We start from the raw sequence: 15,182 nt of genomic DNA, 5'->3' as shown, positions 1-15,182 counted from the left end.
ATGGTGTCTCTGCAGTGTTCTTTTGCATATTCGATTTCCCAGGGGGCAATGTTCTAGAATACACTGACGTTGAGACACGTGATGGTGTCTCTGCGGTGTTTTGGTTGATCTCCCTGAGGTCAACCAGCGTCCTTTTGTTGTGTAGTCACGCTTGAAAAAGACGACGGAGGTCGTTGAAACGTCGCTTATGACTTTTTGCTGTGCTGTATTCACTATGAAATAAATTCACGTTTTGTTTTGATTATACCGGAGTGCTGTGGGCGATTTTTGAAGTAGATAATAGGACAGATAGATAGATAGATAGAAAAAGTATTCCAACAGCACTCCGAAGTAGTGAAAAAAAAAAAGTGTGATTTATTCCATCTTCAAAATATGCAGCACAGCAAACAATAGCAAACTGCTGTGCTGCAGATTTTGATTTGGAGTGCTGTTGGAATACTTTTACTATTCCCCTAATTCATGGTCTGGATTCTCCGGCTGGCACACACCAAGCCAAGCTCCAAGCAGTGCTGCTGACATTCACGTTGTAGATAGAAAGATAGGAGATAGATAGATAGATAGATAGATAGATAGATAGATAATAGATAGATAGGAGATAGATAGAAGATAGATAGATAGGAGATAGATAGATAGATAGATAGATAGATAGATAGATAGATAGATAGATAGGAGATAGATAGATAGATAGATAGATAGATAGATAGATAGATAGATAGATAGGAGATAGATAGGAGATAGATAGATAGATAGATAGGAGATAGATAGATAGATAGATAGATAGATAGATAGATAGATAGATAGATAGATAGATAGATAGATAGATAGATATGTAACAGAAAATCTAAGCAGCACTGCTCAAAAATATTCGGGTGCCAGCGGTCCTGGATCCTGACCACAGATCGTTCCCAAATAGCAAATAGATAATCCACGGCACTCACGGGGTTAAACGGTGAAAAAAGTAAGTGATTTATTGCAGCATTCCAAAACAAGACACAACGTTTCGGTAACCTCACGTTACCATCCTCAAGTGAGGATGGTAACGTGAGGTTACCGAAACGTTGTGTCTTGTTTTGGAATGCTGCAATAAATCACTTACTTTTTTCACCGTTTAACCCCGTGAGTGCCGTGGATTATCTATTTGCTAGATAGATAGATAAATAGATAGATAGAAAGATAGGAGATAGATAGATAGATAGATAGATAGATAGATAGATAGGAGATAGATAGATAGATAGATAGATAGGAGATAGATAGATAGATAGATAGATAGATAGATAGATAGATAGGAGATAGATAGATAGGAGATGGATGGATAGATAGATAGATAGATAGATAGATAGATAGATAGGAGATAGATAGATAGAAAAATAAATAGATATAAAATAGATAATTATGCAGCAGATATAAGACTGGCTGATAATATATATATATATGGGACTAGACAGGCCGGTATGTATGTGCTGTATAGCGGGATCTGTGCTGGGCTCTGTGGCTTCTGGCGGATTGCTATGACAGATATACACCGGTATAAATAACCTTCTTACGCACTTTGCAGAGAGCCGTTTCTAGCACCTAACATGCCGCTATATCAGGAGGCAGAACCGCTAACAAGGTAAACAACAGATCTGATGAGTTCTCACATTGGGTAACAGGCCGCCCCTCCTCATTAGCACCTGCATTAGCTGCTAGGAGGGATCTGTTATATTGGGGTCACAGTCAGGAAAGTGCAGAAAAGAGGCTAAAAATAAGAGGAAAGCTGTGTGCAGGACCTACAAATAACACGGCGTTCAGGACATCGGAGCTGAGCGGGGTCTCATCTGCCCCCCGGTGCTTGCGGATCTTCTTCCTGGCGCTGCTGACCATGCCGGTGACGGACAGCTTGTGTATGGGGACGGGTGCTGGCTCGGTGAGCTTTGATAGAGCCTGGCTGATATCAGCTGCGTCTATAAAGAGACAACACAAAGGACACTGAGCGCCCGGCCTGACCGCACAGACCAGAGAGACCGCATTTAGAGGGCTCTGCCAGATGCTGCTTAGCAACCACGGCCTTCTGTCTCGCTGACAATCCCCACATCTTACTCATATATAGAAGGAAGACTATTGTTATATCGTACTGTAATTGTACGAGATAAAAGTGCAATGGTGACAGGTGTAACACTACGACCAGGGCCCCATGCTGGGGATTCACTGACCAGACACCTTATTAGTGAACTGGCAGGTTAGTAAGTCACTAGAGCGGAGCCCCCTGACCGGAGTCAGAACAGAGAGTGGCTACAAAGAGCGTCTCCAGATCTGGAGCAGCATGGCCAAGCTTTTCTGCACACCCCATGTAATGCCATTTTATAGCCTATGGTGGCGCTGCAGGGACGCTGAACATTTACTGCCAATACAAGGACCCTATTACACTGAGTGATAATCTGCAGAATCAGGCCGATTCAGCAGATTATCGCTCTGTGTAATAAAGACAACGATCAGCCGATCACTACAATCATCAGCTGATCGTGTCTTTTGGTCCTCACCTAAAATCATTGGGTGCTGAGCGCATCGCTACTTGTAATGGAGGCCTATGAGAACAGGTTCATAGGCTTCCATTATAATTCCGTTGACTGCTCATTATAGAAGTTTACAGTTGTAGAACTACAATTCCCATCATGTCCTACAGTCAAAGCTCTGGATGTAGCTCTCCAGGCATGATGGGAACTGTGTGGGCCACACCATTACCTGGACACCCATCTAACTAAGGGGAGGAGAATGACCCATGCTATAGAAGAGTATGCACCCGTCTTTATGCCTATCATTACCTTTCCCATTTTCCTCGAAGGCAGATTTGCCCAGAAGTTCATCGGTGGATTCTTTACGGCGACAAAGTCTAAAAAACTCAGAAACAAAATCACCTAAAAAGAAGAAAGTCCATGTATATAAAGTCAGTATATCCTTGAGGCAATGAATGAATGAATGAAGGGATTGTGCCATAGGAACAACATGCTATTACACAGAGGAGTGAGGGCAGGGTCAGACTACACAGTGTTTATTTGTAGTCTGTAACCATGGAGACCCACTGGTCTGCATTATACATAAATAGGTTATTTGAGAATTGCTTTATTTAGATACAATGTAGCCTTTAGGGACATCACCATAAATTCCAATTAAGGAAACAAGATTAGTGGATAGTTTCAAGCAGCGTCGCCTTTGTCACTGACTACTTACCCAACATGCACTGGGGATTATCTGCTTTTCTTACTCGGACTGACCACTGAGGAGCCTGCAGTGGATCCAAATCCCTTGAAATCAAAGCAGAAACAAAATGTTTGTAGTGGAACAATCAGTGCGGCACTATGTAAAAGGACAACAGACAGACAATCTATTCAGTCTCCTTCCTCAGTTCTGAGCTGCTGCTTTCTGCTTCTGTCTCCCCCTCCCTTCTGAGACGGCTGATGTAAACAAGTCACTGGCAGGCTTTTTTTGCAACATTGTAGCTTCTTTGTAATGCTAGGAAGGTTAATCACAGTGAGTTCAGCAGCTTGACCTCAGAATAACCCTACCAGTATTACAAAGAAGCAACAATGTTGCAGATAAAGCCTGCCAGGGACTTGTTTACATCAGCTGTCTTAGAAAGGAGGGGAGAGAAAAGCTCACACACAGATTTTTGTATTTTCAGTAGAAAGCAGCAGCTCAGAACTGGGGGAAGGAGACATAACAGATAACAACAAGTATGGAACGAATTGTTAGTCTCACCATGAGCAGCAACATATCAAAAGTTATGTTAGAGTAGAATACCATTTAAAGGGAACCTATCATGGCTTTCATGCTGGTTAAAAGATGAGTCACAGGGATAGTCTTTGGCAGCTTGTCCTTGTCCCACCAGCCTTGATATCTATCAATCAAGCATAGATAAGTGGAAAGAAGCTGCCAGGGAGCACCCAAATAATTCATGGTTTCAGGCAGCATGAAAGTGATGGCTGGTTCCCATAAAGGTGTTATACAAAGATCAGAAAAACATTGCTGCTTTCTCCCACAATCAGCACCACCCTTGTCCTTAGTTTTGTTGTGGGCAGCAGCTCAGTTCCATTAAAGTGAATGGAGCTGAACTGTAATACCACCCACAACCTGAGGACAGGGGTGGTGCTGTTTTTTTTAAAAGAAATTAGACACAATTGTTAAAATCCTGGATAATCCCTTTAAATATCCATGATCAGCATTATCCCAATACTCCCGTCCAGTAGATTGTACTTACGAGTAGACGTCATTGTCCACTATGATGCCCTCAGTCAGGCAGGGCCAGGTGGTGGCCAAGTGCAGCTCACTAGGAGACAAGTCACATGGGTGCAGTTAGTGGATATAGGGGAGTTGTTAAATCTGGTGAATGACAGCCCCCAGGGCAGACAGATTAACACTGCGAATGCGCCATTTATCCAGAGATAAGGGGGCGCCGCCACAGCCGCTGGTGGTGGGGAAATGCCGGCATTTATGGTTTTTACTGCAGCCTCAATCTACTCATAGAGGAGCCTAAGCTGTCGCCAGCGCCGGGGGCTCACCTGTAGACTGCGCAATTTACTGTCTACACCGTGTCATTACATCTACTGAGCTGAAATGAGCAATTCAGCCGCAGAAAGGTCAGCGCTCTATGGAAATGGCCAAATTGTGCACTTATCCCGCATGATTACCCCGGGGGGCGCAAATGAGCCATTTACTCAACGAAGATTTAATAGTCTCAGAATAGCCGTCATTACACCGCCGCATCCGGAATAGGTGCGATCTGATGCGATATACAGGCTGCATATAATATATACCCCCCCCCCATACTTATACTATACTCCCCATCTATCCATATCTATCTATTATCTATCTATCATCCATTTATCTATCTATCTCCTATCTATCTATCTATTATCTATCTATCTATCTCCTATCTATCTATCTCCTATCTATCTATCTATCTATCTCCTATCTATCTATCTATCTCCTATCTATCATCCATCTATCTATCTATCTATCTATCTATCTATTATCTATCATCCATTTATCTATCTATCTGTCTATCTATCTATCTATCTCCTATCTATCTATCTATCTATCTATCTCCTATCTATCTATCTCCTATCTATCTATCTCCTATCTATCTATCATTTCTATCTATCTCCTATCTATCTATCTATCTATCTATCTCCTATCTATCTCCTATCTATCTATCTATCTATCTATCTATCTATCTATCTATCAATCATTTCTATCTATCATTTCTATCTATCGTTTGGCTCATACCCACCAACTCTCACAGCACTGCTTATTATATTTATATAACAACATATTATATAACAACGACCAGTAGAGAGCAGTATAAAACCAAGATATAAAAGACTTCATAATGTCATATTAAACGAGAACTAAGCAGAATAGTGATTGCAGCTCTGGAGTATTATACAGGATATAACTCAGGATCAGTAATGTAATGTATGTACACAGTGACCTCACCAACAGAATAGTGAGTGCAGCTCTGGAGTATTATACAGGATATAACTCAGGATCAGTACAGGATCAGTAATGTAATGTATGTACACAGTGACCCCACCAGCAGAATAGTGAGTGCAGCTCTGGAGTATAATACAGGATGTAAATCAGGTTCAGTAATGTAATGTATGTACACAGTAATCTCACCAGCAGAATAGTGAGTGCAGCTCTGGAGCATACTAACAGATGAATTATTCTGCTAACCTTATTGGATCCTCACAGGCGCCAAATGGTAGCTTTCCAAACTCCAACCCTCCAACTTCTCCACCTACCACAGCATCGATGTCTATAAGGAATAAAAGAAGATAGAAGGATAGCAACAACCTGTTACATATACATATGGTGCATAGAGTACGAGCAAAATATTTATTTATTTTCTTCCCCATCCTCAAGTCTATGGCCCCCCGGCTGTTATGAAACTCCAGCTTCCCCTCCATGCACGGATAGCCTTCACCTGTATACTATATACTCTATTACCGCCCACATCCTAGAACTACTCTCCGCTCCTCGTGCTATAGCTTTGTTTCCAGAATACTTAGTTCCTGGCTGGTTATAAGGACATAGGAGGCCGCAGCTGCTATAACAACAATGAGAAGCTACGCCTCATAGTCTTCTCCAATTAATGCGGCATTACTAAAATATTACTTTTAATTGAATTTTTTTAGCATTGAGCTTTCTCAGCTAACATTATAATGATACTGTATCCCGGTGCTGACAGAAAACAGGCGGAGGGGGCTAAAAGAAAATGTCTGCTGACTGGGGAGCGTGTTGTTCTGTTACTGGCATACTCCTATGGGCACAGGTAGTGGTAGGCCGATAAACCAGTGACGGCACCTGCACAGGATTCAGAGAGTAGGGAGAGGTGACACAGCCTACGGCACTCCAGTGTCCCAGCCACGCCTCCATGACACTTAACAAGGCCGGACAAAATTATTTTTTTTACCTACAGACCTACAAACCTATATTGCTACATTTGTGTTTGCAGTGTTCCAGTAATGTTACACTTGACAATATCACTTTAAAGACACTGGGGTAGAAGAAGAGTAAAAGAAACTCTTATGGCACATTTATTATGTATCTAAAAGGGGTATCCCACGCAAATATAACTTTTCATATGTTGCTGCTCATGGTGAAACTAAGAATTCCTTCCATACTTGTTGCAGATACAGCCAGTAAGGGACTTGTTTACATCACATGTCTCAGAAGGGAGGGGGGAGGAGGGGGAGACGCAAAGAAAGGCTCACACACAGATTTTTGCGTCTTCAGCAGAAAGCAGCAGCTCAGAACTGGGGGAAGGAGACTGAATAGATAATAAGTATGGAAGGAATTGTTAGTGTCACCATGGGCAGAAACACATCAAAAGTTATGTTTTAGCGGAATACCCTTTTAAAAACTTTTAGACACTTTGCCCATTGTTTGGCAAGGGGGAGTGGCTTAGTGGAAAGTGTGCATGGCATTGAGTAAAATGGGTGTAGTTTGCATGTGACTCCTTGTGCCAAAAATTGTGCATTTGTAGTCCACAATAAAACATCTGACAGGAAATCCACAGGACAGGCTATCAATGGTGGATCTGCCAATCAGCTGTTTGGTGACCAACTATGGATAGGTTATCAATTGTTTTATGCTGGACTACCTCTTTAAAGCGACTCTGTACCCACAATCTGACCCCCCCCAAACCACTTGTACCTTTGCATAGCTGCTTTTAATCCAAGATCTGTCCTGGGGTCCGTTCGGCAGGTGATGCAGTTATTGTCCTAAAAAACAGCTTTTAATCTTGCAGCTCTGTGTCTAACGGCCGGGGCTTACATTTGTATATGCATTAGGCTGGCACCACCTCTCCGTCCTTCCTCCCCACCCTCCTTATTATTAGGAATGATCCAGGAACATTTACTGCTGTTTGAGCTTTGCACTGGTGTATTAACGATCCAGCCCATGTGCCGTGATAACACAGGTGGGGAATAGGAAGCAATCTGCCTGGAGTATTCCTAATGATGAGGAGGGTGGGGAGGAAGGACAGAGAGGGTGTGCCAGCCTAATGCATATACAAATGTAAGCCCCGGCCATTAGACACAGCGCTGCCGGATTAAAAGTTGTTTTTAGGACAATAACTGCATCACCTGGCGAACAGTCCCCAGGACAGATCTTGGATTAAAAGCAGCTATGCGAAGGTACAAGTGGTTTGGGGGGGTGAGATTGTGGGTACGGAGTCGCTTTAAGGCCAGGACAAGTCAGCTGTCTAATGTGTATGGGGGTCTCCCAACTCTCCCTTACCCTTCCACTAACCATTGAGAACACAGGAAGGCTCCATAGACTATTGGTAGCTGTGGTCCTGGTCACCTGACAGGGACAATCCTGCAGTACCGTCTATCGCCACTATGCAGCTAGGAGCAAAGTAAACACTAAAGAGGCCACAACACTCACATAAGCATGGCAGCGGCTTTAAACCGCTCTAATAGTCGCCTAAACTCAATTATAATCAATTTTGTAAATCTGAATAACCCCTTTAAATTCCAGAAACTATGAGAATTGTCACCAGTGTATTTCCTGTGACTTCCACTGTAGAAACCTAGCTGGGTGTAAGTCTCTCATCGATTCGAGTTACTGATAAACACAACAGCAGCAGATAGCTAAAACCACATCTGCTCTTCCAGACATCAGCTCTCCTCCGAGCTGTCACCTACATTGCAGAGGCGAGACCTCGGTAAACAGGCGTCTTGTTAATCTATTTACTGTGATAAATCACAAAGTCCTCAAAAAAAGAAGTGAAAAGTTGAAGCTGCGCTGTATCAGCACATCACTCTGCTGTTACCTTGTCTTAGTCACATTCACAGTATCAATCCGGCAGTGAAAGTAACTAGTATCCTGTGGGTAAATGGGTGACAAACTTTTAACTTCTAGAACCTTCTAGGACCACTTCTGGACCCTTCTAGGACCAATTTGTCCTTGCCGTAGTAGGCGGTCTCTTTCTGCTGTGATGTCAGAGCTATGCAGAATGCTCTGAGCCAATCAGATGTCTCCTCTTTTACCTTTCATACAAAGGCTTTAACATGACCCCCTTCCTCCCTTTCATAGCACACAGACACTAAGACATTGCTGAAGCTGCATCCCCCTCCTCACCGTGAGTGGGCGGTTCTTCCCAGTGTAAAGTCGGAGCTATGCTGCATGCTCTGAGCCAATCGAAGGTCTTCCCTTTCCCTTTGACACAAAGGCTGTACCATGACCCCCTCCTCCCTTTCACAGCACGCATACACCAAGATACAGCTGCAACCCCCTCCTAACCCTGAGTGCATCCTCTGAGCCAATCAGTTGTCTCCTTTTTCACACATGGGCTGTAGTCTTCTTCCCCTCACGGCACACAGACACTGAGATACTACTGCAGCCGCATCCCCCTCCACCCCCGTTCTCTTACTTTAGGGAGTGACGCAGATGCAGACAGGCCCTAGAAAAGTAAGACTCCGCTTTTCTCTTATAAATTACAAAGTTTAATATTTTAACATTCACAACTAATTTGTACAGATATAAAAATAAAATAATCATCGAGATGGGTAACACTTTAACCCGAGGACCCCATTAACAATAGTCCCACAACCAGACGGTAATCGAGTCTATTAAGGTTGATTAAAAAGTATCTTTGTTTTTTTTTACTCCTTTGCATATGTAAAACACCTATTCAGACTATACAAACAGAGAACAAGACAAGGAACCCAAGAAAAGAACAGAAGATGGAGGTCTAAAGGTCCAGTCTATTCATCATTTACTAAAGAGCCTGAACAAGTGCTGGGTACTTCTTACAACTTATGCAAATCAGCTCTCCACACAAGAAAGCTGACTCGCTAGTGCCACCTACAGGCCGGCTCCTGTAAGTCAATGTCTGTCCCATGGAGATGCCTTGAAATTGAACTAGGGATATTAGCAAACCAGACATCCATCTTGAATCAAAGGCCTGACATTGACTGACAGGGTAACTACTTGCAGGAGAGCTACTTCTTCCCATGGAGCATTGCCGGTAAAGCTTCACAACCAATGAGAACTAGTAACCCCAGTAAAACAAAAATATGTATGTGAGCCTTTTTCTCTGTCTCCCCCTTTTACCCCCTCCCTTCTGAGACAGCTGAAGTAAACAAGTCCCTGGCAGGCTTTATCTGCAACACTGTAGCTTCTTTGTAATGCTGGGAGGGTTAATCATAGTGAGCTCATTAGCAACTTGACCTCAGAATAACCCTCCCAGCATTACAAAGAAGCTACAATGTTGCAGATAAAGCCTGCCAGACATCAGCTGTCTTAAAAGGGAGGGGGGAGACAGAGATTTTTGTGTCTTCAGCAGAAAGCAGCAGCTGAGAAATGTGGGAAGGAGACTGAATGGATAATAACAGGTATGGAAGGAATTGTTAGTCTTACCATGGGCAGCAACATATCAAAAGTTATAATTGGGTGGAATACCCCTTGAAGTGTATCCAACCCCGGGAGCTGCAGGTTCTCTTACCTGGAGGCTGCTGAGGCCAGAAATACTGCTGCCAGTCCTGCAGGACGTATGTGAAGCGGATGGCGATGTTTACGGGAGGCAATGCAGTCAGTGGACATCCCTAAAAGTAAGACAGACATGGATTTCCTTAAGAGAAGGCAGGTATATGGATCTGTATCACATACATCTACACAGTCACACTAGAGTCCTATTCAACTCTTGAAGAAGTGGGGTCACTAGGATGGGGCGTCATGTTGCTCCACCAGTGTCCCCAATGTTACAGTCACCCATACTGGGCCTTGGAAAACAATTTTATGCTTGCCCAAAGTATCTTGCTGTTTCTGCCCTTTTAAAACACTACAGACAATTTACTAAGACCAGCGTCTTGAAGGGGTTTTCCAGGATTAGAAAAACATGGCCGATTTATTCCACAAAGAGCGCCCCTCCTGTCTCCAGTTTGGATGTGGTTTTGCAACTCAGTTCTAATGAAGTGAATGGAGATGAACTGTAAAACCCCCACCTGACCTGGAGACAAGGGTCATCTTATTTATGGAAGAAAGTGGCCATGTTTTTTTAATCCTGGATAACCCCTTTAAGAAAACTCCTCACTACCATTCGTTCGGCAGATTTATTACAAGGAGCCGTCTGAGCACCACACGGTGACACAGACATCAGCTCGGAGATTTCTAACATGATTTAAAGGGAACCAGCCATTGCCAAAATGCCCAGGAAGCTATACGTATGGTGTAATGGAGCGTCAGAGTTTCCAAATGTGTGATTGACACCTATGAGTTCTGGACATAGCCCCCAAATGGAGTCTGTAAATGTTCCGCCCCGTATGTAAATTAACCTCACCTAGTGGTCAAGTGGGCGTTCCTCAGTGTCGAACCAGTCACTGATGTTGCGCTTGAGATGGCTATAATCCCGTCTCTCTGGGACCACCAGCGCTGAGGGCAGTCCCTGTGCACCAACACCACCAGAGAGGTTGTATTACAGACAATTTAAGCGCACAAAGAACGCCCACATGACTAGTTGAAGGTAATTTGCATACGACAAGGGACATTTAAAAACATACATTTTCGGGGGTTATGTGTCAAGCTTATAGGTGTCAGTTAGACGTTTGGAAACAGTGCAGGGGGCTTCATTACCCCGTACATATAGTTCCTGGGCATAATGGCAGCGACTGGTTTTCTTTAAACCAAAGTAAATATGGAGAGCTGTAGTGTCCACGCCCCTTTTATATAGTGCTCCGCCCCCTTTTCAATGCAAATTAGCTCTCCTGCAGAGGGAGGTTCTACCACTCAAGGGACTTGCAGGGATGCTATGTCCAGCAGGTGGCACAAGTGAGACCAGGCTTTTATAGGAGACCTACTTTGCATGTTTCTTACCCAGTGGAGCATTGCATGGCCTAGAAGACGTTACATTACCCCCTCAGTCTTACTTATGTAACCACAACCGGATCAAGAATCTGCTCACGTACAATTTTGGACTTGAAGATATCCAGAAGTCCTGACAGATGAGTGTACTGATTGGGCACTTTCCTCAGATGCACCATCTCGAAGTCTGTGCGGACGCCCGGTCCCTGGCTTTCGCCTACGTAGAGTTTCCTCCATTTCTGATGAATTTGTACAAAGAGCGGGACCTGGCTGTAAGAACACCATCATTACTATCACTCCGCATCCTCCAGCAGGTAGAGTCACCTGGCTTTGTGTAATAGGACATAATAAACATGGACGACTCTCCCGCTGCCATGCGGCTATAGTCACAATATGGCTGTGCTGACTGACCCTGGTCACTTATACCAGCACAGTCCTAGAGGTCCCCTCAGCAGCTGTTCTGATGGTGGAAGCGCTGGGTACTGCTATCTCACACACGTCAGGAATAAAGCGTCAACCATTGTATATGATTAGCAAATTAAGGGGGACTCCGGAGGGGAAAAGGTTTTCAGATCAACTGGTGTCACAAAGTAATGGTCCATTTACATCAACTGATAATTAGATCATTTACCGATTCTGAAGCAACGATTTGGTTTTTATAACCAATCAGCATTTAGACGAATAAATTGTTAGAAAAATCGTTATTGCGATCGTTTTTGACATCGCTTAAGCCCATCTCACACATAGGGTGAATCGGTGAACGACTGTTTACACGAAGCGATCTGCGAATTTTTAACGGCCAACGACGATTTGAGAACATGTTGAAAAATCACAATGAAGGATTTCTCGCTCGTCGCTTGATTGTTCGCTGCGTTTTACACGAGCCGATTATCGCTCAAATGCGATCGTTATTGTGAAAATTTGAACGATAATCGCTCCGTGTAAACGCACCATTATATAGATTTGTAAATGACTTCAATTAAAAAATCTCCAGTCTTCCAGTACTTATCAGCTGCTGTATGTCCTGCAGGAAGTGATGTATTCTTTCCAGTCTGACACAGTGCTCTCTGCTGCCACCTCTGTCCATGTCAGGAACTGTCCAGAGCAGCAGCAAATCCCCATAGAAAACCTCTCCTGCTCTGGACAGTTCCTGACATGGACAGAGGTGGCAGCAGAGAGCACTGGGTCAGACTAGAGAGAATACACCACTGCACGGTAATGTAAATGTGGCCCTAAAACCTCACAGAAAAAAATAAAACACAAAAAAACAAAACCTTATAAAACACTTTAAAGAAATTTAAGACGGGGGAAGCTGAGTCTGTGTGAGGGAGGAGAAAGGGAATTCCCATTATGGTCTTGCAGACATATGATTGGCTCAGAGAAGGGCGGGGCAGGAATAGAGACACATGATTGGCTCAGAGAGAAGAGCAGCCTGGAAAGAGACATATGATTGGCTCAGAGATGGGTGAGGCAGGAATAGAGATTCATGATTGGTTTAGAGAGAAGCACATCCTGGAGAGAGACATATGATTGGCTCAGAGATGGCTGGGGCAGGAATAGAGACTCATGATTGGCTCAGAGAGAAGAGCAGCCTGGAGAGTGACATATGATTGGCTCAGAGAGAAGAGAAGCTGGGAGAGAGACACATGATTGGCTCAGAGAGTGGGCAGCAGGGAGACAGTCAGTAGGTGGCAGCAGGATTCCCGGTGATCAGGAATACCCTAGCAGGATGCCAGCATAATCTATAGTAGGAACTCCCCTTTAATTATTCCTTAGGAGAACATATCAGAAGTTTCGGCAGATCCGCCTCTGACGCCTTTTTACAGTAAAAACTTCAGATTCCCAGAGTTTGTAATATAATTTGCCACGTAAAAATTTCTAAGGCCTTTGCAGATTTTGCAGCCTGAGAAGCGAGCGGCGGGGATCGGCAGACTGTAATTTCATTGTCATGCAGATTCGCACGCTCTAGTGACTTGTAAAACCCCCGGTCTTTAGAGAACAAAACATGACAGGCGCGGAGACACGGCACCGCAGCTCCTGTACCGCACATCACTTTCTGCAGGAAATAATGATCCCGCTTAAAAGGAGAACATTGTAGAGAATTTCCCCTCCAATATACAGACCATCCAGGAGTAAAAGCCCCTAGGTAGCTCCTCACGTCATGTGATGCTGGGTGACAACCACAATGGGCTGCCATTACAGTGCCTATGGCGGTTGTCACCCATTTTGTAAGATCCACCCACAAGTGAATTACAGATGTTCAGACATGCTATTCCTGAAGCAGGGTGCTCAGGATGAACAGTGCTATAGGACTCTAGGACACTACCAATGCTATTCACTTGTCTCATCAGCCTGATAACCCCCTTTAAAAGCCCCCCCACGCCTAGCAAGTTCTGTGCACCTACCCGGCAACCCGATCCCCTGGCACCTCTCTATGCCGAAGTGTGGAGAGCAAATGGCAGCACATAGTGGCAGTGCCTCTTTAAGGCTATATAATATAACTGAGCTGCTGGCCTAGTGGCTGGAATCAGAGGAACCTTTGACCCCCGCCACTGCCATCAAGACTGACTAGAGCAGGGACATGGAACCTTCGGCCCTCCAGTTCTTGAAAAACTACAACTCCCATCATGCCTGGACAGCCGAAGGCTGTCCAGGCATGATGAGAGTTGTAGTTTTGCAACAGCTGGAGGGCCGAAGGTTCCCCATCCCTGGACTAGAGCATGCTCTCTCCCCCACTGACGGTCGACAGGTCCCTGCTGATCAACACTTCTCTGTCCCATGTTAAATGGGGGTTATCCAGGATTAGAGAAACCCAGCTACTTTCTTGCAAAAACAGCACAACCCCTGTCCTCAGTTTATGTGTTGTATTACAACTCAGCTCCATTTACTTCAATGGAACCGAGCTGCAAAACCCCATAGTCAAACTGAGGACAGGAGAAAGCGGCCATGTTTTTCTAGGCCTGGAACCAGGAAGTGGTGATCGGCAGGGACCCGGTGAGCGTCAGTGCTGGACTGGGAAGCTGAGCAATAGCTTTTTTTTTTTTTTTTTTTAAACTTTCGCTGATCTGTCAGTTTTGCAGAAAACATCCTGCATGTGTACAATACTGGTCAGGAAAGAGGCGAGCAATTTGTGTTCCTTCCAGAACGAGGAGTCGCCCCCAATCATTCGAAGGGTTAACAGATGCGGAGTGAGGACGCTGCAAATCTGTGAGCTGGCAAAACCTAAATAAGGAAAGTAAAGTGATGCATTGTGCGACAATGGCGTGTGACAAGACTATGCTGGAACTTCTCATAGCATAATATATGTGCATATTTAACTGGGACACGGAGCGGCCCTCGGGCGACAGCCATCCGCACAGCTCCCGGGGGGGTTCCTGAGGAAGAATAATGGAGCCGGGTTATTTATAGTCCCCGGGACCTGCGCTAAAATATTTAGTTCATCCACAAATCACTATCAGGCTCAGCCGCGGTTACGTAGTATGGGCGAGCGGGCGGCCGTCCGGCAGGTGGGACAAGCTGTACGCTATATACTATACAGAGGGATCAGCTGCTCCTACACACAATGACTTACAGAGTGATAAGTGCACCTGGAAAGGGCATGCTGAGAGTTGTAGTTATCAACCAGCTGAAAGCTTAAAGGGAATCTGTCACCTAGACTTTTTTTTTTACTGATCAAAGTCAGATAATAAAACTTGTTCTTTTATTCTAATTTGTTTCTATTTTCAGACTGTAATTTTTTTTAATTTCACTTTTTGTACATGGGGAGCGGCCATCTTGCCTGGGCTGTTATTAACAGCATTTACTGACATGCTTTACAGCAAGACTCATGGACATAG

General features: G+C 44.3%; 1 protein-coding gene across 1 annotated transcript in view; it reads right to left on the bottom strand.

Annotated features, from left to right (window-relative positions):
• Window positions 1-15,182, bottom strand: part of RAB3GAP1 (RAB3 GTPase activating protein catalytic subunit 1) — a 61,164-nt gene that overhangs the window by 30,340 nt on the left and 15,642 nt on the right. Inside the window, exons 7-13 of the mRNA XM_069982609.1 lie at window positions 11,451-11,616; window positions 9,992-10,091; window positions 5,713-5,794; window positions 4,235-4,303; window positions 3,208-3,281; window positions 2,802-2,894; window positions 1,774-1,943 (exon numbers count right to left, since the gene is read on the bottom strand). Coding sequence (XP_069838710.1) covers window positions 1,774-1,943; window positions 2,802-2,894; window positions 3,208-3,281; window positions 4,235-4,303; window positions 5,713-5,794; window positions 9,992-10,091; window positions 11,451-11,616 — 754 coding nt within the window. The remainder of the gene's footprint in view (window positions 1-1,773; window positions 1,944-2,801; window positions 2,895-3,207; window positions 3,282-4,234; window positions 4,304-5,712; window positions 5,795-9,991; window positions 10,092-11,450; window positions 11,617-15,182) is intronic.

Source organism: Dendropsophus ebraccatus, chromosome 9 (assembly GCF_027789765.1).
Source record: "Dendropsophus ebraccatus isolate aDenEbr1 chromosome 9, aDenEbr1.pat, whole genome shotgun sequence".
NCBI classification, from domain to species: domain Eukaryota; kingdom Metazoa; phylum Chordata; class Amphibia; order Anura; family Hylidae; genus Dendropsophus; species Dendropsophus ebraccatus.
The sequence above is the reverse complement of the archived record's forward strand: the minus strand, read 5'-3'. Positions and strand labels throughout refer to the sequence as shown.